Genomic DNA, 24,099 nt, shown 5'->3' with positions numbered 1-24,099 from the left:
CCTGGAGGCGCAGGAAAGTCTACTTATAGGAGAATAGCAAGTTGTGAAGCTACCAAGCACTCATGTTCTGGTTACTGGAAGCCATGTTATTAAGTGCAGAACCTTCACTACTTACTACATGTTTGTAAGGGTGCATCCAGATTGGCATTCATAACCTGCCTACCACAGTTCCTGGTTAACCTTCCACTTCAGAGATTTCAGGTAGAAAAGGATTTTTGTGATTGGTATGTACAAATTTCTCTTCCTGTCTCCTTTCCTAGCTATTGTTCTCCCCGGCTTCCTTCATTTTTAGAGTTTTTTCTTTTCTTTTGAATGGTGAATTTGTGTCATGTATCTTGCCACCTATTGACCCACTCACCTAGTTAATATTTAATTTATTTGTAACAGAAGTACAGAAAGAGGAAGTACAAATGAATGAAATCAAGCAAAAGAACTATTTTAATGTCGTAAATATGCAGCTACCCTACAAATGTATATTGGTTTTATACCACTTTAACTCATGTTTTCCCAAAGAATCCTAGAAACTTTTTTTTGCAGGTGGTTCTGAGGAACTTGGTAGGGTTCCCTAGGGAGAGGAAATTATTATTAAATCTTGTAGATATCCCCAAAGAGTGCACGTCTTGACATATTTTGAACTTTTTTCTGCAGTCACAAATCATAGAAATTTGTTTTGGGGAGTGGGGGAGAAAGAAAGCTAGCCTGTGCAGGAGACCAAGGTCCATATTGGACACTAAATTGCATAATGGACTTGCAGATGGGCAGAACACCCACAGGTCTGACTATCTTGTCTTTTGGCTGCTTCACATGTGGTGGGCAGAGGTGTGCATGTCAGGGCTTATATTTCAGGTCCCTGATTGCAGATAGGGAAATTGGGATGAAGAAGTACCTTCAAAAGCATAATTTTGATTTCAAGAAACTTCTTGTTCTTCTGTCTGAGAAACCTAGGACTTTTAGCAATGATCCAAAAGAGAAGAAACTTTATAGAGTGTGCACCATTTACAGTGAGGGAATGCAACAGAAATGAGATTCAAAGTAGTCCATTTTGGTTAAATTAGGTCTGCAAAAACTGTGATCATTGTGATACTGGAAGTGTAGTTAATGTTTCTTTAACTGAACTTTGGAAGGCATAACATAAAACGAGCTTTAGGCATTTGGTATTTCACATGCTGCATTATTGGGGAATTTTGAATAAAATGGAAGCCTAGAAAATGTTACTTAGTGGCCTAATATAGTGCTCAGAATTTACACAGCAGAAATTGCAGACACAAACATACCCATAAACAGCTTGATGTGAGCATTTAAAACAGCAATTCTATTCCCACTTGCTTGAGAGTAAACCTAATTGAACTCAGTGGGACTTACTTCTGAATAAACATGAGTAAGAACAGGCTGCAAGATTCTCTGTACTCTTGAACATAGTTTCAAGTGGAGAGGTACACTATTTAAAGGTAGAATAACACAACATGATATTTGGGTAATTGTACTACCAAATAAATCAGGTTTGTAAACGAAAAAGCTACCAGTATTTTTTTTTCTACATAGAAGCTGCAATGATAATAATATATTTTGAGTTAAAGACAACTTCTCTTGCAACAGGACTGGAGATTAGGGAACAAAAATATCATGAAATATTTGGACACCCCCCCCAAAAGAAAACCTTAATGAAATGCCCTCACCCCACTTCAGCAATCTCTTTCGGCACAAAGTGCACACAGGGAGCTCCCGTTGCCTTCCTAATTCACTTCAGTGGAGGAGACAAATGACCTCTTCATTGAAATAAATGAGAGGAGAGTGTGCATATTCATTTGGAGTGTGTATCAGTATGTATTAAGAGTTATGAAAGGAACACTTGTGGTTAGTATTTGCATTAGAAGATTTCCCAATACAGAATGGTTGCGAGAAAATATACAGCTCACAAATTAGGACCCTAAGCTACACAAGCAAGCCATGTGATGCAGCAGATTATAAAGTGCCTCCTGCACAGAGGAAGGTAGCGTTTTCTAACGCTGGTTTGGTATTACTATTTCTTATGTGGGGGAACATGCAAACATGAGATCCCACACCTTCAGCATGCCATATTGCAGGATAGTGGTATAGTGAGTGAACTAATAAATGGCTTCATAATATAAAAAAGGCTGCATTTATCTGTAGTCAAAATAGTTTTATGGATTACCCTGTGCCCAGCTATTAACCTCTCTAAAGGAGAGTGTGGGAAACTATGATCTCTATTTTCCTTTATATATACATGTTGGAATAAGTCCACATGAAGAAAAAAGAATCAGTTTCTGTGTAGAGGGATTTTTGTGTGTGTAGAGGGACATTCAGTCATGTGAGCCCCCACAATGGCATTGCCCATACACAAGGTTATCCCTTCAGTGAAAACTGGGCCCCAGAATAGAGTTTGGAACAGACTGCTTTGTTGTTCCTTTTGGGCCTACATTCTTGTATTACCTTCTGCACCGTTCAGTAATTTACCCAATTCTTCAAATGTTCTCTTTGTTCCATTAGACTGTGGTCTTTCTTTTGCATGGTAATTCAACTGAGTATGATTTAAATAAGAATAAACATGCCATCTGGTCTCCAACTTGCTGGCCAATAAGATTCTGTATGCAGGTGTCCTGTAATAATTTCCATTCAGTACATGTTTTGCTGTATGCATAAGGCACGTGCTAATAATTGTTTGTAACCCAGATTGCCATCCTATACACAGCCAGCATTGTCATGCCACCCTGGGGATTGGAAACAGCTGTGAACCAAACATGACCAGAGTGTTAAACTGGACTCATTGGGATTATTGGATCTGGGCACAGCTGTTACAGATCATCTGTGAATGTGGCCTATAGGTAATGCTGGTGGAACTATCACACACACACACATACACACACACAACAAAACCTTCCAATTTAATTCTATGACAATAAATCAAAGTTACATCAAAAACATCTTGTTCTTTGAAATTCTTGAAATTACAAAGAAGCATGAAGTTCCACTTGGGCTCCATCCCCAAACCTCTTGTCCTGGAGTTGTTTTGAAGCACTGCTACTTCTAACTTCAGTGACACGGCATAGGAGTAATCCAAAATGCAATGCTGGTGAATTTGACTGACTAGAAATGCTCAGCCCATATAATGGAACTTTTAAAAAATGATGTAAATTATTTGCATTGTCAAACCATTATTATTACCTCTTGTATATTCAGTGAAAGAACAACATAGGCTAGCTTTGGATCTTATGTAGAGACAATAGTTAAGAACTATACTATTCTGTTTGAGCTCAACAAAATAGCTTTAGACTTGCATGGTACTGTGGTAAACTGAACCTCAATTTGCTCATATTTAATTGTATCAGCACATAATTTGGCCCATAAGTTGGGAGGAAAGATCAATCGGGTGACACAGCCTTTCTTTCTGCCTTGGTTAACAGTTGCTCCCTAATGTACCTTTACACATGTTCTGTCCAATCAGCTTTTCGTTTGTAAAGTGATGAGGTTTCTGTGCTTCCCCTAGAGACTATAACTCTGTAAGGTTTAATCAGACTAACTGTGGAGTTAAGCTATGAGGAGTACAATCACAAATTATACTTCTAACAATGTCGTTAACAATATTCAGGGAACAGAGGATCTGACTGCTCTTTTGGCATGTCATTTGTAAATTGTTGAGTACCAGCCCCACTTGAACTCCTGTTCATTTTAAATGGAGCTAGAATGAGCCTTGCAGTCCAATCTTAGCCATGTTTACTTAGATGTATTCTCACTAATTTGAATGGCAAGTATGTTTAGGATTGCAATTCTGGTAAAAAGAAAAGAATATCTCAAGATAGAGACCTCTCTTTGAATGTTGCCTTCAAGCAACACAGAACTATCAATAACTTGGGCTGTTTTGTACTACAGGGATGTAGTCGTGCAGGGTGTTGGGGGGTCTTAGACCCTTTACTTTTTCGGGGCCAGGATCCCAATGTCTCCAGCATCCAACAAGCCAATCAGCATGGAAGAGGAGTGTATTAGCCACTGAGAGGAGTCTTCTCACATGTTTCCTTGTCCTTTCCTGCTGATTAGAGTCAATCAGAGTGAAAGAAGATGAGTCAAACAATGGGAAGATTCTTCTCAGTGCTAACACTCTCATCTTTCATGCTTATTGGTTCTTAGGCATTAACAAGGATCACTTTATCAACCCCACAGCAAAAAAAAGCAGGTAGGGGGCATGGCTGTGATTAATATGAAGGGACCCTACATTTCTGCATTTGCCACTACACTACTAGTCAACTGTAAAGTACAAACTATACTCTTGTTCACCCTGATAACAAAGACACAGTTGAATAAATGAATTAGCAGGTATTGCACAGCAATTTGAAGACACATTATCCTCCTAGCTATCTACTGTGAGAGAGAAAAAACAAAACAGAGAAAAAATGTTTACAGGGAAATGAGTTCAACATTTTCTATCAGAAATCAATTTATATTTTCTGATTTGGATTTTAATTTGGGAAATGTTGAAAAAGCCTGTTGTTTGATAGGAAATATTTTGTTTTGTCACAACCATGCACCTGGCAAAAAGTGAACAAAGGAACATACCATTCAAATGTCCAGCTTGTAGCCTGATCGTTGCCTTCACCAATAAGTTTTTGCAAGCCAGCTCCTCCCTGTGCCCCTTTCCTCCACTCCTCCAGTTGAAACAGTTGTGCTTTCTGATTTTGAATTGTGTTTTGCTTTTCTAGGGATTACTCAAAGATCTCCCCTCCCCCTGCCCCCATTCCCTTTTGTTTTACAGATTCTCTTTTATTTTGATATGTTTTTTACTGCCATTTTCACCGTTGAAATTGCTCTGAAGGTACAATCCCATCTTCTCTTCTATTATCTTCCCACTCATGAGCTCACTAGTTCTCTGCTGCTATCTGCTGCTAACACACACACCTGTTCGTGTTTTGGCCACGCTCAGTAATCACTAATCCAACTGTGCTTATTTTTCAGATCCTAGGCAATGCAGATTATGTCTTCACTAGTATCTTTACATTAGAAATTATTCTTAAGGTAACCAATCTGAGCAATACACTTTTGTCTCTTGCTTTTGCTTTGTCTTTTCTACCACTGTGATCTCCACAGACAGGCCATCCTTCCTAGCCAGGTGTGTAGTCATCCAGGGTCTTAAACCTCTTACTTTGTTGGGAGCTGGGTCCCTATGTCTCCAGCATCTGATAAGCCAATCAATGTGTAGCCACTGAGAAGAGGCTTCCAACATACTTCCTTGTCCTTTTTTGCTGATTGGAACCAATCAGAATGAAAGGAGGTGAGTCAGCTATTGAGAAGACTCTTCTTAGTAGCTAACACACTCCCCCTTTCAGGCTTATTGGCTCCTAGGGATGTCTGTTGTTATGGGAGAAGGCATTAACAAGGGATCTAATTCTCAACCCAGCAGCAAAAAGGGGGGGAGGGTGTGTGGCTGTCATGAAGGGACCCTTTACTTCTGAATTTGCCACTACATTACTGTTCATACCTCAGTAGCAATTGTGTGCACTTTTGAAAATTGTTCCATTTTAGTATTAAAATCCCATTGTTTGTATAATTGTTTAGTGCCCTGCTGTATATAATTAACCCAAATAAAGTATTATGTCATTTTTAAGAAGCCCAGGGAAGGGCTCATGTCATGGAGCACAGTTAGGGTTGCCAGGTTCAGGGCCTGAGACTGCACAACTGAGAGAGTGCAGGGGGAAGGGAGAATTCCAGCTTGTGGTTTTTCCCTATACAGTGTTGCAAGAACACCTGCACTTGGCTGACTTTCGCGTCTCCTAAAGATACAGGATCAGTCTCAGGCCCTGAACCTGGCAACCCTAATCCCAAAATGCTGCTTTTCCTAGGAAAAGCACCTTCAAGAGGGGTTACTTTTCACAGAAAAGCAGCAGGGAGAGGGTTCACTTAACCCTTACTCTGTCTACTACTTTTCTATTGCAATGCCAGACACGTTTACCCTTGCAATAATTCATTTGAGTCCTTGCAAGAGGGTGAAGCAGCATGGAAAGTTACAGCGGTTAAGTACTTCTTCCCTATCCATCACCCACAATTTATCTGCAGAAAGTCTACTGAGACTCCTCTCTAAGGTTAATTGCTCCAATCCCTGCCTGGATGTGGAACTTTTAACCTTAGAAAAAATAGCATTAAGTTCAGAGCTTGGAAAAGTTACTTTTTTGAACTACCATCAGCCCCAGTCAGCATGGCCACTGGATTGGGCGCTGTAGTTCAAAAAAGTAACTTTTCCAAGCTCTGATTAAGTTGCTTCTGTTGCCACTCCCTATATGAGACAACCGCTTCCCCCACTCAGCCATTTAGCACCTGCTAGTTAAGTTGTGGTGCTTGAGCTTCTCAGAAAGGCCAGCTCATTAAATGTATTATTCATTTCCCTAGTCTTTTAGTTAATAGTTGCACATGTGTAATTCCCTCAAGGGACTACATGACAGCACACTAAAATGTTCAGAAACAAGGTAGACTTTAGAATAAAAATAACGTCTTTTTCACTTTGCACTCATTTTGTGAAACCAAGTATTTAATATTTTAAAGAATCACTGAAGAGCGCTTTGTCTTTCTTGTGTAGTTATACACATTAAAACTGAGCATAGAGTGAATATCATACACTCAATTCCTTCCGTTAATTGACATAGGCACTGTTCAGGCATTTGGTGCTTCCTAATGTCATTTGGTTTTTGATGACTTTATTTCCCACCCCATTCAGCACAACTTTGAACTGGCTGGGAAATTGCTAGGTTTTCTGGCCTGAAAGTATCCTGGGTTGTTTGCAGGGATTCAAGAATACAGTGAAGGTGGTTTACATTCCAGAAAGTATTGTTGTTTGCCAATTCTTAGGTCTGATGTGTATGTTCAAGCATAAAGGGTCTCACTGAAGCTCCTTTTGCAGGTAATGCTTTCCTTGTAGCAATCAGCCATGCCTTTTTATATAAAGTTGTAATGGCAATTAACAGTTAGATCATTGGGTTTTGCCGTGATCTGATAGCTAAATGCAAAATAAGCAGACAAAAAAAAATGAGGCATGCAACTATTTCTAATCTACCAAGTGGCTGGTGTGATGTGATTATCTAAAATGAGGAGGGGTCACAAAACTCTCCAGCCTGTATTTAGAAGCTCCTCTGTAAACAGAATTTCTAGAATTATCGATTCTGTGCATTTCTCCACCTGCTAATGCATACAAGAGGAAGGGTATATATTGCCATTATTTATGCTCCCTGTAGGAAAACGTTATCTGTAAAAGAAACCTTGGAAAGCTCTGATCTAGTTAACATTTCTCAACCACTATTTAAATGTTTCAAAACTTGAAGAGGTTGCAAATTTTGATTCAGGCCCATCTCTGTTATTACGGTTGGTAAATACCAGTATGTAGATATTTTTTGAAGGCAGATGGTGCCCTTTGTGATACAGAACAAGTATTAACAGCAGTAATCTAATTTTTTAATTAGCTATATTGATCAAACTATACTACAAGGACAGCAGCAGGAATTTAACACTCAATTCAGCCTGAAGGAGAAATGCTTTAAACAATTATGATACCTTCCTAAAAACTGCAAGGACCTGGATCTGGCAGGCCTCTCTTGGGAAAGAGTTATCATTTGCTTAACTTGCACCAAAGGAAGTACATAAAGGAAGAGTCAATTAAAATGATACTAATAGTATGTGGAAGAAATAATTTCCAATATATATATATATATTTGTACTGATGCCTATATATTCCATTCTTTTTTTAAAAAAAGAAGAAAAGCCCTACACTGTGCATTCTTCTATATGCTTTATTTCTAAAGGGAAAGAATTATTGTATACTGCAATGTAAGAACCATTCCTTAAATGGGCTGGACACTATTTGCAACCTTTCCCTGCATATGTTTCCCCCGCTGAAAAGTATCTCCTCCTTTCATCTCTGTCTGTCTCTTTTAATGAAACTTTGGACTTAAAATTTCTATAGCTATCCTGCAGTGCTGTGTTGTATTGCTCCTTCCTCTGCTTGCTCTGAGAAAGAGCATGTGGCAAGTGCTAATAGCAAAGTCTGTTTGTGTCTCCATGCGATTGTCTGCAGATGACCGCTTATGGGGCTTTCCTTCACAAAGGCTCCTTCTGCAGGAACTATTTCAACATCTTGGACCTGCTGGTGGTTAGCGTTTCTCTCATCTCCTTTGGGATCCAGTAAGTGAGCTATTTTCAGTTGGGAAGATCCAGTGTTTATGGAGAGTGGGGAAGGGATATGGAACAAAGGGGAAATTCATGTCTGCAGGATAAATTAACTTTTGTTTGGTATTTATTTGTCAAAATACTTGTATACTGCAGTTTCATTAAAAATATCAGTGGTTTACAACAATTAGATATATACAGTAAAATATATTAAAAAATTAAAAAGATAGTTCTCATTGCAAACTAGACAGTTGCATGTAGCACATCTGTATAGGATCTGCACAAGCTGAACTAGGTTTCACTAGGGACTGTCTGATTATCGCTAGTTTTCCAACTTCCATGTTCCTCCATTCCTTTGATGAAAATGGCTGCTAGTAGTTCAGTGATTTGTTGAGATTTTCAAGCCCTGGTATTGTGTCCAGCATCCCATTCATAAGTATTTTTGTATGTCCAGTCTTAACTCTCATTGTGAAAACTCTTGAGTCTTTGCATAATTGTGTGAAGTATAATTAATGTTATATAAAAGCAGTGCTGCTCACCCAAACACGTTTTTGAAGCATCCACACAACATTGTCATCAACAGAATGCCAATCCATACTTTTGTTACATTTAATCTAGATTTCCCCTTACAGCAGAAAATCCAGTAAGTAAAAATAATCTGTTTTATAACTGCAATCACTGCTGGTGTGGAAGATCATTAGCGCTTTTTGGGGGAGTAGAGGGCATTGTTTCCAACAACCCAAATGATATGAGCATGCCTATTTCCACTAATTGCTGAAGGCACATTCAACAACTGAATTAGGAGAAGCTGTGGGAAAAGGCAGAGGAAGAGTGATTAAGGGGAGGGACACAAAAAACCCTCCAAATGCACTCTGTGAGCTCCACCCACAGATGTGGATGGCAAGCAGAAGAATACCAATGAATATCCATGACTGAAAAAAGCTGGAAAGCATGGAAGCTAACGTACCAAATACACATGGAAAAGGTGGGTATTGAGGATGGAATGGAAGGAAGAGATCATATCACAGAGATATTCTCAGAGACAGTTCCAAGCATACAGGACACCAAGGGAGAAAGAGCAAAGTTTTTTGAGGAGACAGGAGTCTTTTGGACACCTGAAGGTGATGGAAGTGAAGGAGCAAAGGTAATGGACAGGAACCTGTCAGGATATAAGATTAAAGCAATAAGGAGGAACAAAATTATGAAAGGCTTTAAGGGTAAGGATGAGAAGCTTGTGCTGGATGTGGTAGTGGACTGGAAGACACTGTAAGGGTTTAAGGAGGGCTGTCTAGTGATCAGAAAGATGATTTTGGCAACATAATGTTGGATAGACATTAAGGGACCAAGATGAGACAGAAATCCCAGAGGAGAAGATTGCAGTACTCTTGGATGACTAGGGCAGACATCAGAGATTTTGCTAAGAGGAAAGAGAGGATGTGGAAATGTGAGATGGAAGATAAGGGCGCAAGCTGTTTGTGAAACAAGTAATCCTAATTAAGAGCAAATAAAAGTGAACATAGAGCAACAATAAGATTTCTTCTTCAGCACACTGAGCCCATTCTGTCACCCTCTTGGACTCAGTTGGGACAAAGCAGGGACTGAGCCCTCTCTATATTGGGACTGAGGGTACTTAGTGCTTGGTAGAAGCAAGCCATAGGTTGAGTAAAGTACCTTTAAAGGTATAAGTCACTGGAGAACTAACTCACATGCTCCTTTCTCTGAATTAACATTTTGGTGAAGTGCTTCTCAGCAGCCTTATCTTACACAATTCCATGATGACTGCAGCTTGGCACCATTTCTGTAATGTGTCTACAATGCATTTAACAGCCTGTCCTGTCCTATCCAATAGTGTTATTTAATTCTTCCCTCTTTTGTCAATGCAATAGTCTGTATTCAGTTCAGCAGCAGCACAGTGGCCAACAGCTCCTTCGTCTTCTCCCTGGCCCCTGTGACTTACTCATGAATGTAATATCTAAACAAATGGACTATTCAATGGCAACAAAAACAAACCCTCAACTCAGTGCAGAATTAAAGCATAGGTTTAAGACAATATAGACATCAAAAAACAAATGCAAAGTGAACAATTCCCACTGTCAGTGGCCAGCATGGTACATCTGCCTTGCAGTATATAACAGTAAAATGAACAAAGTCTCTGTTGGCGGCCCAATAAACTATTCAACAATAAGATGTCACATTCAAGGTTTAAAGTAATTGTACAGGAACATATAATTCTCCTCTCACAAATATTTAAATTACAAGTATTTTAGCTGATTTAAATATGTGCCAGGTTGCCTTTTTTTGTCTTTATGGTACAAAATCAAGCAAATCAATGGAAATGCTACAGGGAAAGCTTTGTGTGTCTTTAGCCGATATCATTTATATGTTCTGCAAACTTTTCTCTGAAGGCATACAACCTAGAAGAGAGGCAGTGTGATATAGTGAATAGTGGGATAGTGTCAACCAGTAAGAACTGAGTTCCGATTCCTTCTCAGACATAAAGAAGTCAATTTTATCACATAGTCAGCTGTAATGCACATTAAACTGTCTTGCAACCAAAGACAGTTTTTAATCCATATATCATTCCCACAAGGATTGTAAACCTTGACCTCCTACTGCTGTTCTTCTCCAGGTCTAGTGCCATCAACGTAGTGAAGATACTACGAGTCTTGCGAGTGCTCAGACCACTGAGGGCTATCAACAGAGCCAAAGGACTAAAGGTTAGAAGACGTCTCACAAATCTGTTAAAGATTAGATGCTAATTTGCTTTATGTGGTTTTACATCACTGCTCTAGAGCAAACAGATGATCTCCCGATTTGAGTGGGATATAATGCATCTCTTTGTGGTGCACCTACAGACGGGGACAAAGGGTTCATTGTTGGTGGAAGCTGATTTTGCCCTCAAGACAATATTGTCCTCAAGTGCAGCACTTTGCATTTCTTCATAAGTGTGAAAGATACCCAGTCATTTTTTTATGGCAGAAAATGGAGAGCACACTTGAGGGTATCATTAGAGTGGGTTTAAATCTAGCTGTTGCCCCTAGTTACCCCAGTGGGATAAAAGTTAGATTTGCCCCCATTTAACATATTTCCTAGATTTCAGTCTACTTTATCCCAACTAATTCAGTGGGAACTATCTCTGTTTTCATTATTTTATGATCCTGAAATGTGGCAGAACTTTGGAAATGGGCTTCTATCTAGTTTGAGTAGCAAAATGGCCAGCAGTATGACAGAAGAAGAGAGGCTCTATATAATGCAGGGACCCATGTACCTCTGTGTACTGTGCAGAATCCCTGCCAGTGCGGGCCTAGCCATCCTGTGATGGGATGAGCACATTCCCCCTCTTCCAACATTGTCCCATTCAAAATCACTTTTGGGCACAATGCAGCTTATGAGGTCAGTTAGCCATTCCTGATCTAGACGAAGACAGCATATGGTTGGTGGGTTCTCTTCTGAAAGTTTTAGATACCACTGCTTTGGAGACATCCAGTTGTTTTATATTTTCTTTGCAGACAAATATTTTTTAAAATGCTGAGGATATAGGAAGATGGAAGATTCAACCTATTGTGGGAAAGTTTTAGCTTAATGCCATTGATTTTGATATATTTTTCTATTATATTTTGTTTGCAAGCGCAGTCTACAGACCACGGACTTTCCCTTTCTTTTCCCAGAGATATTATGTAAATGTACAGGAAGATGAAAAAATAAGATTAATATTTGTTTATTTATTTATGTACATCAAACCTTGACACCAGTTAAAAACAACCATTCAACTCATTCTTGTTTCTGTCTTTTGTTTGCAGCATGTGGTTCAATGCGTGTTTGTAGCCATCCGAACCATAGGGAACATTGTGATTGTCACCACGTTGTTGCAGTTCATGTTTGCCTGCATTGGAGTTCAGTTGTTCAAGGTAAATGCCCTGGGACATATTTCTCACTTCTTCCCCATTAGTGATTGGAAAACAACGTGCAATTGTTTAGAGGAGAAAAAGGGGGACGAAGCATTGCCTAGTAGTCTGCATATACAGTATTCAATATTGTCACACTGGAATATTAAGAGTGACTTACCTAGTTACCTTAAACTTAGTAAAGCCAATGAACAGTCTGGATGTTGATTTTTTGATCAAGATTTACAATTAGGGCCACACCCAAATTATTCACTTTCCTTTCATTTTCCTTTTAGCTAGGATCAGGCATCACCAACCTGGCACCTGCAGGCACCACATTTGTGGCCCTTGAGCATTTGGGGGGATATTTTGGGGGGGGAAAGGAGGGGAGTAATTACTATTATTATTATTGTTTAAATGACATGCTAGAGGGCAAGTATGCTCCTTATATGCGTTTGATTGAGAGAAATGCACTTGGATTGAGAGGGAAAGAAATGTGTGTGTGTGCTCTGTGTCTGAGTGTGTGAGGGAGGGAGGGGAAAGGTTTGTATGCTTGTGGTCTGTGAGAGATGCATGTAGGATATACGTGTGTGAGAGACAGAGAAGGAGAGAGGAAGGTATGTGTGGTCTATGGCAGGGGTTCCTAAACTATGGTCTGTGGGCCACCAGAGAGAGAGGGGGAGAGAGAGAGACAGAGAGAGAGAGAGAGAGAGTAGTGTTGCCACCTTGCATATTTTTTCCTGGTACTGTACTGGGGAATGCTCCCTATTGTTAAACAGCAACAGCAGAGTGTGTGTGTGTATGCACATACATGTGGTGACTTCCCACAGTAAGCATGAGGTTGTTGGAGGGGGGAAGCAATGATTGTAATCTCTCTAATTTGGTGTTATGCCATGCCCCCCATGTTGTATTATGCCACACCCCCATGGCAGCCATTTTGTGACTGGCACCCATAGCACTTTCTCAAAATTTTAAATGTGCCCGCTGGTCCAAAATGGTTGGTGATCCCTGGCTTAGATTGAAAAATGATTCCCTTTTCAGCAGTTTTCTGGAAACATTTTGATCATGTTTTGTATGCCCCTGCTGCCCTCTTCAGAAACGGCTCCATTTGAACACATAGAGGGGGGCAGGTTTGTGCATGTTTGGTCCACCACCTATTAGAGGTGCCCCTTCAGACCTTTACTGGATGAATGGAGGCTAAGGGGCAGAGCACTTCGTGTTGTGGACAAATGTAGCCCATCTCTCCCCTCAGCTAGGGATGGGGGGGGATTCAATTTGCATTTAAAGGCAAATATATCTAATTTGCATGTTCCAAAACAATATGAGAATCAAAACACAGCCATCCTTAGAAATTAACACTTCTACAAATTTTGCAGTACAGTTGTTCTCTAGCCAGGTAATGTGAACAAAAATGCATACTGGGATAAAATGTATATAATTACACAAAACAATGTATTCCTGACTGCACTAACCAGATGTGTTCTGGAGATAACTGTGCCACATCAATAAAATACAAATAATATATATAACAAGGAATGTATGTAATAACAACAGAGGAGCAACATATTCCTCTGATAAGTACTGTTTGAGGACAACTTGCTGATGGATTTGTTTTTTAACAGGGGGCTGGATATTGCTGCACTTTAGATGAGCTATAGATCATTTTTACAATCAATATCACAAATAAGATGATGCCCTTTGGGCCCCTGCATAAGATACCCCTCTTTACTTGTATACCACTGAAGACGTTGTAAGTGGAAACACATTTGGCATAGCCATCGCTTTCAGAACACATCTGGTTGACACAGTTATTATCTTCAGAATACAATTGTTTTTTGCAATTATATACTTTTCTTGCTAACATTTTATTTATTTGAGTTTGTTTTTACGTGTCAAAATATTCCAAAGTGTATATATAGATATATTTTAACTTTTTTATTGAAATGATCAAATATTTGTTGTAGTATAGAGAATAGTATAAATAATATCCAATTGTATACTAAACATCATAGAAATAATAAAACGGTTTGATAATACAGATAATATACCATTGTATACAAAATATATAAATAGTGATGAAAATATTTGATATGTTTAAATTACAGTTAGAACATTTTGTTTAGCTATTTAACAACATTTATATACCATCTGACATTAAATAGAATCTCTAAGCAGTTTACAAAAAATAAAACAAACATTAAAACTGTCACTAAAAGACAAAGTTAAAAATAAGCGTTTAAGAAATTCAAAATATAATTAAAATGGTTATGCTAAAAACAGATTTAAACACATGTCAACTTCTACATCAGGCAGGCACCGAAAAGAGTAGAGTGAAGGTGCCTGCCTAATGACAAAAGGCAGGGAGTTCTAAAGTGTGGGCATTGTCATGATAAAAGATTGATTTCTTACAAGTGCACAAGGAATATTATGTGGCACCTGTAACAGTGCCAGTTCTGCATTATGGGTTACATTTGTGTTGATCCATTAAAACAAGTTGGTGTCCTAAAGATCCAATAGAAAGGTCCAGTTTTTTTCAACATTTACAATTTTTAAATATTTTTTTATAAATCTACTCAGACATGCAAAAGAAATTGTGACGATGTTATTATTGCCCCCTTATCTAGACCCTACCCTACCCCATCTGTGTTGTATTGCCCTGCATCTGCACTTTGTGACTTAGTTCATAAATCTGATGCAAGGCAACCTAAGGAAAGAAGCAGGGCCATGGTCTGTACAGAATGTAGTGGGCAGGGCAATACTTACATCTATTAAACACTTAAATGTCAACAGGTAAGGAAAGCACAAAGCAATCATTTATTCATGAGACGCTAATTAAAATACAAGCCAGTGTTCAGTAATTAATGATTTGTGATTCTTTTGTTTTCGACCTCATCCAGGGCAAACTGTACAGCTGCACCGATAGCTCCAAGCAAACAGAAGCAGAGTGCAAGTGAGTTCATCATATCAGTCAACCTTCCATATTAACTGGACCTAATGCTTAAAAAACGCATTGTCATGTATGTGTGTTTTTCCTTTCTTTTCCTTCTCCTATCAGGGGCAATTTTATCACCTATAAGGATGGTGAGGTGTCTCAACCAATGATACAGGCCCGAAGCTGGGAGAATAGCAAATTTGATTTCGACAATGTCCTCACTGCCATGATGGCCCTCTTCACTGTTTCAACATTTGAAGGCTGGCCAGAGTGAGTATGTAGGGCTAATTCATACAACCTTTCTTGTTTGGTGGGCTCAAAGGAGCTGACATTTTTAGTGTATAAACTAGCATGCAAACGAGCCTTGCAAATGCTTCAGCTTGTCATGTTTTTCCAAAGCTCTACGGGGGAGTATGAGTTTTATACTTGACACTCACTGAAGCATTCACAAGACTGGTTCAATATGCCAAAACCAGAAAACTTTCTAATGTCACATTCAGATGTTGCTTCCTTTGCTTCTAGTTGAGTACTGTGGCATGCAACTAGCAACTCAGGAATATCCTGGAGAATGGCAGGTACCATTGTTCAGTCTTGAGATACTTTCATGCTTACTGTGGGAAACCGACAGCACAAACTGTATAGCTCATGGTACCTCTACACTAGTTGCTGTCTAGTGTGGACAGAAGCACTCCTCAGAGCAGTGTACCCAATCCCTGAAGTTAGGGCTGCCTGGAAGTGCCCTTAGTGTCTGTCTGTCTTGGGTTCTCTTCTCTTTTCTAGACTGCTGTACCGTTCCATTGATTCTCATATGGAAGATGTGGGGCCCATTTATAACCACAGAGTGGAGATCTCAATTTTCTTCATTATCTACATCATCATCATTGCTTTCTTCATGATGAACATCTTCGTTGGTTTCGTCATCGTCACTTTTCAGGAGCAAGGAGAGCAGGAGTACAAGAACTGTGAGCTGGACAAGAACCAGGTAATATGGTATGACTAAAGGTATAAAACACATTCCTCTAACAGGTAAAATTCCTCTAATAGGTAAAATTGTTTCTTGTTAGAGGCTGACATATAAGCCTAAATTCTGATGCTACGTATCTTTAAAAAAAAAAAAAAAAAAAGTTGATGGTCCTGCTCACAGGGGATAGAACATTCACTGTGGAAAATTTCAGCTGGAACACTAGGTGGAGAGGGATATGAATATAAAAGCAGCTAGGGATCTGAGGGATTCTTTATTGCCCTTCAGCCTTCTTTCAGTGGCTATCTTCTTGGGAGAAAATATCTTTTTTGTGAGCCACAATAGTAAACTCAGCTGGTGATTGCTGACAGGACTGGAGCCAAAACGGAGTCACTGAGAAACAAGAGCATGTTTGAGGGAATCCTGAGGTCTGCAGAAGTAAAAAAGAACTAAGTTAAATAGTCGGGGTAGGAGACCTAATAAGGGGTGGAATGGAGTGTCCCAGAGAAGGACATAGCTGGCTGGCTGGAATCCTAAATAGAAGCACTCCTGTTAGAATGTGAATATACACTGCAACATTTTGTTGCATTTTACCAAAGGGAAAGATATCCCATCCCTACTAACGTATATATGACCCTCTGTGGCGCAGAGTGGTAAGCGGCAGTAATGCAGCTGAAGCTCTGCTCACGGCTGGAGTTCGATTCCAACAGAAGTAGGAAGTTGAATCTCTGGTAAAAGGGGTTGAGGTCCACTCAGCCTTCCATCCATCCGTGGTCGGTAAAATGAGTACCCGGCATATGCTGGGGGGTAAAGAAAGGCCGGGGAAGGAACTGGCAATCCCACCCCATATATACGGTCTGCTTAGTAAACGTTGCAAGACAGCACCCTAAGAGTTGGAAACGACTCGCACTATAAGTGCGGGGACACCTTTACCTTTTTACCAACTTATATAAGACAAATTTGCTTTTCAACATTTGTATCATGTAACGTATGGTAGTTGAGCTGTTTCTTAAGAGTGTGGATGGAGCAGCCCAAATCCTTCCTACTGCCAAAGAGGTATGTGCTTGATTCTTAGGTATGATGCATGCAACTTCCTATCACAGCTTGATTTTCCAGTGTAAGCAACTGTTTTGTTTAGAATGCACTGTCAACGTTAGTTACTCAGGGCGGTGATCTATGAAGCCTTTCTCATCACCAAGGAAAATGCCTTAACTGGAATTCTGGTGATAGCTATAGTTTCAAAGCTCTACTCAGGAAGCACAGTGACTAAGAGTATAACCTCTCAACCAGAAAAAATTTATCTGAGCAACTCTACTATTATCTAATTCAGATACCTTTCCCACAAACATACATCTGCAATATAGGTATAACAACTACCTTTAAAGACTGTTGTAAGAATTACTGAGATAGTTCTCGTGAAGTGTTTGACCATGTGAAATGTTGTTATTGTTACATTCCAGGATAGCATTACTCTACTGTAGCAAAAACAACAGTATATCTTATGACCACTTAAAGAATTCATAGTTTCATTATGGCATAATTTATTATGGCATAAGGCTTTCATGGAGTAGAGCCACTGGTTTCGTCTGACACAGTAAACCCTATCTACAAAAGCATATGCCCAGTAAGTCTGTTATTTGCTAAAACACTGCGAGACTCTTTGTTGTTGTTAGGTTGTGCTGTGTTCACAAAAACACCTAATTGCAATGGTATTTTATTATTGCCTACCCTATAGGACAGTAGCCTTTATTTTGAAAATTTATGATCTAAAAGAATTGCCCTGGAATTTCTCTTGTCACAGAAGGAGCATCTAAGCCACTGTTTATTCTTAACAGCGCCAGTGTGTAGAATATGCCCTGAAAGCCCGCCCCCTTCGGAGGTATATCCCCAAAAACCAGTACCAGTACAAAGTATGGTATGTGGTGAACTCCACCTATTTTGAATACCTGATGTTCGTCCTCATCCTGCTGAACACCATCTGCCTGGCCATGCAGGTAGGTCAAACGTCAGAAAATACTGTGTTGTAGTTCAGTTCAAAATAACATTTATGATCTAAACTGGTTAGTTGCTGTTAATCACCAGGGAAAGAAAAGACAGTAAAGGATGAGAAGGCAGCTTTTACAGAAGACACAAAATGTGCCCCATTTCCAGCAAGTTATTCAAGTCAAGGAGAATGCTTTCCTATACAAGAGAATGAAAATTCTGTGATACGACAAATTGTCCCATACCATGAGACCTGAATAAATTGTGTCATTTGTGCACATTCTGTTTAAGCAAGCTTGCTTCTCAGGTTCAATTGTACATTTTCACACAGAGAAACAATATTGTCTTTTAAAACCTTAATTTTGTATTAAAATTATGTAAATGTCATGCAAGAAGAATTAAATTTGCATACACTTCATGCAGACTCGGCAAAAAAATCACACTGGCCGTCTTTGGGGCATTTCTGCACCCCAATGAGATTTCCAGTGGAAAGATGGGGTAGCTTTGTCCCCCAAGAGAACATTTTCGTCTGTGTTGACAGCACAAGGGTGCTTGACAATACCAAAGCACCTTGAGCCAAAAAACACTTATTCAGAGGAGGAAGAATTTTTCTGCGCAATATACGCTGCCCCCCTCCCCATGCATATTGAGTACAATACAATTTCTGAGGAATATCTGGACTGCAGTGTTTTTTTCTCCAGAACAAAAACGGTAAATGGTAACTAGCTGAAATTTGGAGATGATGTACAGGTTAAAATATGTGACAATGTCCTAGAAGGACATCCCTGTAGGTTTACATATGTGTAAATTGCACAGTGAAAAGTGCACCTGGGGTCCAAATGTACCCCAGAAGTCTGCATGAATGCTACTTGTACTTTTTTCTTTAGCTATATTCCAAAATAGTAAGTTGTTACTTGCCACAAATTGGAACTGTGATTGGAAAACTGAATGACACTTACCAGGCTGTGGCATTAGTGAGTTGTTATATAGTTTGATAATTGAGGTCAGTATTTTTTTTAAAAAATAACTATAGAGTTATTTACTAGATATGTAACTGTTGAGAACAAGATATTATAGGATATTTGAGTCTTTGTGGGGACGGTGGCTATGATTTTGGTATCAGAAAAACAGTGGAGAGTGAAGTTCCCCATGAGTGGTGAAGTTGTGTATAGGCTTTTAAGTGTGAGCTGGAAAAAACTCAGTTCAAATTTTACCGAAGCCTTGAACTCATGCAGTAACCTCCAGCAAGCTACTAATCTCTCAGCTAATCCCTTCCATCCACCCCCCTCTCCTAGTGAGGATAATAATACTGCCCTACTGCATTAGGGTTGTTCTAAAGTTTACTGAGATGATGAAGTGTTTTGAAATGAGCTGTATTATTATGATTATGGTTGCTGGAAGTCCCATCCAGATTCTACTTTGGTTTTTGAGTTTTTATCACCATGAACGCAATAAAGAACAAAAGCTTTCAGGATTCCGAAGAGGCCATTATATTATAGTAGATAGAAAGCCATACACTGTGCAGTGAATTATTAAAGTCAAAGCTATCACAAACAATTTAGAGGGGGGGTGGAGAGAGAGGAGAACCAATTCAGAAAAGTGGTAAAAAGGCAAAGATGAATGTGTACAATCCACTTTTCAAAAATTAAAAATGAGGTGGCTTGTTTTTCAGCACTATGGTCAGAGCTGTATCTTCAAAGAAGCGATGAACATCCTCAACATGCTCTTCACTGGTCTCTTCACCGTTGAGATGGTTCTGAAATTAATTGCCTTCAAACCCAAGGTAGGTATTGTTGATCAGGTTTTCTTTCTGTGTGCTGTCCTATAGGGTCAAAAGGAGGACAGGAGGATTTGAAAATAGGTAATAAATTCAGAACCTATCCCCCACTGTGTTCCATTATCGTTTCAGGAGATGGACTTGAGCAGTTGTTGTCTGGACTGGAGTCTCAATCTGTGCTTGGAGGAGCCTTTCATTCTTGTATTGAGCATGAAATAACTATGACTTTTAAAAACACAAAATCCCAATGATTCTTCATTGTATTGACTCTAGCTGGGCAGTAATTCACTATTCTCACACTTACACCATGGCCATATTTGAGGTGGGGAGTCATCACAAAGTGCCATTTCCCACATTATTTAAAAAAATGGTTTTGTAGGAGTGCCCCGGACATGGTAAAATTATAACATCAGGAAAGTAAATGTTTTTTAGACATTTAGCTATTTATTACATGGGATCCTACTGAGTGTGGGTCTTTTTAAAGACCAATCTTCCATATAAATGTGTATCTACCTTCAAAAGTGATTGTGTGGCTTGGCTCCTAGGTTCTCTGTTTGTAGCATAGCAGGATATTGGTCAGAGATGATTACACATTAGTCCTATAACCAGAAGCTGAAGATACTTTAAGCCTCTTGAATGTATCCAGTTGAACGGTTTCTACTAGTAAGTATTTCATCCCTGAATTTGGCAAGTCGTTTTATACTATACCAGGAGAAATGTGGGCAATTTCTTAAACTAACCTGTTTAAGCTAGGAGAACCTTTATAATTAATGTGGTTCTCTGAAAAATATCTATGTATGTTAAGTGGTATTTTTAAACTAGAGAGTTTAGCAAAATTGTCATATATAAGAACAAGCTATAGAATCTTTCGAGCTTCTTTCTCCGCATTAGTTCCACTGAATCCTAGAGCAAGGCTCTCAAAACAAAAGTTTTGTGCTGTGTTGGTATGTCATGCATGTGTGTATGCACACCCACACAGCCACCCATGCCATAATAGGCAGCCAAGTCATGGCAAGCCCAAAAGCCAGATGCTGAAGCAAAAATAAATCCAAAAAACTCCCCACATTCCCCATTCCCTCCCTAGTGGTCTTGTGACTGCTTTGCCATAGTCTCATTCCTCTGTAATGTAGGAAATTCCTTATCAGCAGATCCCATGAACCCAAATTTCACAATGTCTCAAGGTAACACGCATTTTTAAATTTCTTCTCTCTTTGCCTTTTAAAAGACCATGGCGGATTAACCCTTTTTTCTTGTGCCATTTTCCCTATGAAAACACTCCCCTCAAGTGCTACTTGCCCCAGATAAGGAAAAATGGCCAAATATGTCTGTTTCCCTCCTGGTGCAAATAGCAACTTGGCAGGGACAATTTTCATATGGAAAACAGTACAGGAGGAAAAGATTAGCCCCTTTCCTTGATGCCATGGAGCTTAATGGCTGCAATTTTTAGGAACAGTTTAGAGATGCAGACATACAGTCATACATTTTTTATCTCTTCTAGTTTGACACTTATTTATTAAGCAAAAAACTCATTGTTGCCCGCCTGTCTTTGCAAACTTTGCATTTTAACTGCTTAGGCTCAAGATGTCAGCAGCCGATTGCTGGCAGTTAATTCATGCATTCATTAAGCTGCCTTTCAAGGCCATGTTGTCACAGTGGCACAAACAAAAGATACATAAGATACAATGATACATATCAAATTGATATACCATACTATTAGTAAGCTGCTCTGAGTCACCTAAGAAATCACTTAGGAAAAGGCAACATTGAAGAGAGAGGTTTTTAAGATCTACTCAAATGCCTGTATGTAGGGACAAAGCATAATACATTTAGATGGGAGTTCAATAATCTTGGGGCCACCACCAAAAAAAGGCCCTGTCTCTCATGCTTGTCAATCTAATTAATCTTATTAGTGGGCACACAAGCAAGACTTTCAAAGCAGGCAGGATCATATAACTGAAGGGAGTACTTTAGATAACCTGGTCCCAATCCATTTAAGGCTCTAAAGTTTAACATCGGTACTTTTAATTGAGCCCCAAAATGCACTGGTAACCAATACAACTGGTACAAAAATAGTATAACAAATTTTGACTTTCTGGCCCACATCAATATCTGGGCAGGTCGCATTTTGTACCAATATAAATTTCCAAACCATCTTCAAAGGGAAGCCCACATGAAGTGCATTACAAAGGCAAGTTTGGAGGTAATTAATACATGGGTAACAGAAGCCAGGTCTTGCCACTCTTGATAAGGTCTCAGCTGGTATACAAACCTTGGTTGGTAGAAGGTACTCCTGACTACTGACACTATCCATGCCTCTCCAAACAATAAGTCTAGGAAACCACCACCCCCGCAAGCTGTGAACCTGGTCATTCAAGTGATGTGCATCAAAGACTAGAATTATGTTTCACACCTCAATCAAGATTGGTCAACTTCCCAATCCAAGAAATTCTGTTCTATCTGGATTACGTTTCAGCCTGTTTTCCCTCATTCATCCTATTAGAAGAGTTTTATAGCCTCCCAGGCATTCAAAGGTAGAAAAGAGAATTAGAGTTGCATGCCATATGCATATTGGTGACATCACAGCCCAGGTCTCCCGGTTTCTCCTCCCAGAGGCTTCATACAGATGTTGAAGAGCAGGAGTTCATGAAGAGCATGGAGCCCCAAAGCATCCCAAAAGCCAAAGGCCATGGGATAGAACAGAAGTCACCTAGCTCTGTACCTCCTGGGCCAACAATCCAGGAATGACTAGAGTCACTACAACACTATGTCTCCTAAGCCCAGTCCAATCAGACAGAAGGATACCACAGCTAATGGTATCAAAAGCCACTGAGGATAAGTAAAATTAATAGGGTTGCATTCCCACTATTCACTCCCAAACATAATTCATCCACCAGGATGTCCAAATTCATAAGATTGGTTTTTTCAGCAAGGGTTGCACTACTGCTTCTTTAAAGGCAGCAGGGTCCACACTGTCTTTCAAGAAGGTATTCACTACCTCTAAAGTCCAAGTCTTCAAACTCACCCTGATTGCTCTTAATAACCATGATGGGCAAGGATCCAGACAGCACGGGGTGAGTCTTCAATCTTTAAGTAACTTGTCCACATCCTCAAGTTGAACTAGCATTAATGGCAACATGTCTAGATGATATCCTGGCTACATCTATCTTTGACACCATTTTAACTAAAGCATAAGAATCAGTGTGAATATGAGCAGTTTTATTATTTTAAAAAATATTACAATACTTCAATCTGGATACACAATTATCTGGACCTACTATCATAAAAAAACCCCGCCAAAACAAAAAAGCCTTGAGTTGGTGCTGAAAAAAGTAGAGAATAGGAGCCAGTAGAAGTTTGGAGTAGAAAGTATTCCACAGCAAAAAGCATTGTATCTACAAAGCAAGCATATTTTCAAGGGGTCCACCATTGGATCCATTGGATTTCTATGGACAAGGCCTTTCACTACCTGAAATAACTCTGCTAGCCATCATCATGTAGATGCAATACTGCCGTAGGAGTAAGATTTCTTTGCTGCCATCACTACAACAGAATAAGCCCTCTCAATGAATCTGCCATCTGTGCTCTAATTGTCGATCCAATTGTTTCATTGCTCTCAACTCCATAGAGTACAACAAAGCTGAAATGATTCTACAATTTGGTTGGGATGCTTGGGAGTGATCATATCTATGGCCCGAGTCATTTCCCTATTCCAGACAGAGAACAGGACCACTAGTGACAACTCTAGGAAAATCCCACAAAGACTGCATAAGACCTTCTAGATTCATTAGTCTGCAGAAGGCAGATCAATGAAATTGGTCTTCTATTTTTGTGGAGGTTACAGGTTGCCTGAAGGTCCTCCAACCTGATCCATTCCTGTTGGGGAAGGGAAATGGTTAGTTAAAGGAAACGGGACCTAGGGAGACAGAGGCAGGGAGCCTGATGATTGGGAAGCTGAGTGCAAAGGTGGTCTAGAAGATACAAAAGAAGGGGAACAGAGTGGACGCTGGGCAGGAGGAGGAATTATTGGATGAGACAGTGAGAGAAGGATGTTGAGAAACAAATGAGGGCATGGCTTCTGTACCTTTCATAGTTCTATGGAAGAGGAAATTAGCAGTTACAACATATCTACAGCATGACAAGCTGCACCTGCCAACATTCTCCTAGTGTTCTTCTCTGAAGAGGGGCACATGAGTAATGGATCTGGGAAAAGAAGAAGAAAAACGGGATCTCACACAGGAATAATGGGCTCCTGCTGGGAGGAAGGGCGGGATATAAATCAAATAATAAATAAATAAAAATAAATAAATGTTTCAGGCAGATGGGCAACAGAGCTTTGAAGGCTTCTGGGCCAGTGAACAAAGCAACAAGGCTAAGGAGATGGCAATGCACGGCTGAATTTTAA

General features: G+C 39.6%; 1 protein-coding gene across 1 annotated transcript in view; it reads left to right on the top strand.

The window, feature by feature from the left end:
* CACNA1C (calcium voltage-gated channel subunit alpha1 C) overlaps positions 1-24,099 on the top strand; it is a 722,305-nt gene that overhangs the window by 593,042 nt on the left and 105,164 nt on the right. Inside the window, exons 22-30 of the mRNA XM_061638625.1 lie at positions 4,966-5,025; positions 8,069-8,175; positions 10,790-10,877; positions 11,961-12,068; positions 14,942-14,994; positions 15,100-15,246; positions 15,757-15,958; positions 17,773-17,931; positions 19,593-19,703. Coding sequence (XP_061494609.1) covers positions 4,966-5,025; positions 8,069-8,175; positions 10,790-10,877; positions 11,961-12,068; positions 14,942-14,994; positions 15,100-15,246; positions 15,757-15,958; positions 17,773-17,931; positions 19,593-19,703 — 1,035 coding nt within the window. The remainder of the gene's footprint in view (positions 1-4,965; positions 5,026-8,068; positions 8,176-10,789; positions 10,878-11,960; positions 12,069-14,941; positions 14,995-15,099; positions 15,247-15,756; positions 15,959-17,772; positions 17,932-19,592; positions 19,704-24,099) is intronic.

The sequence above is a fragment of the Rhineura floridana genome, chromosome 8 (assembly GCF_030035675.1).
Source record: "Rhineura floridana isolate rRhiFlo1 chromosome 8, rRhiFlo1.hap2, whole genome shotgun sequence".
In the NCBI taxonomy this organism is placed as follows: domain Eukaryota; kingdom Metazoa; phylum Chordata; class Lepidosauria; order Squamata; family Rhineuridae; genus Rhineura; species Rhineura floridana.
The sequence above is the reverse complement of the archived record's forward strand: the minus strand, read 5'-3'. Positions and strand labels throughout refer to the sequence as shown.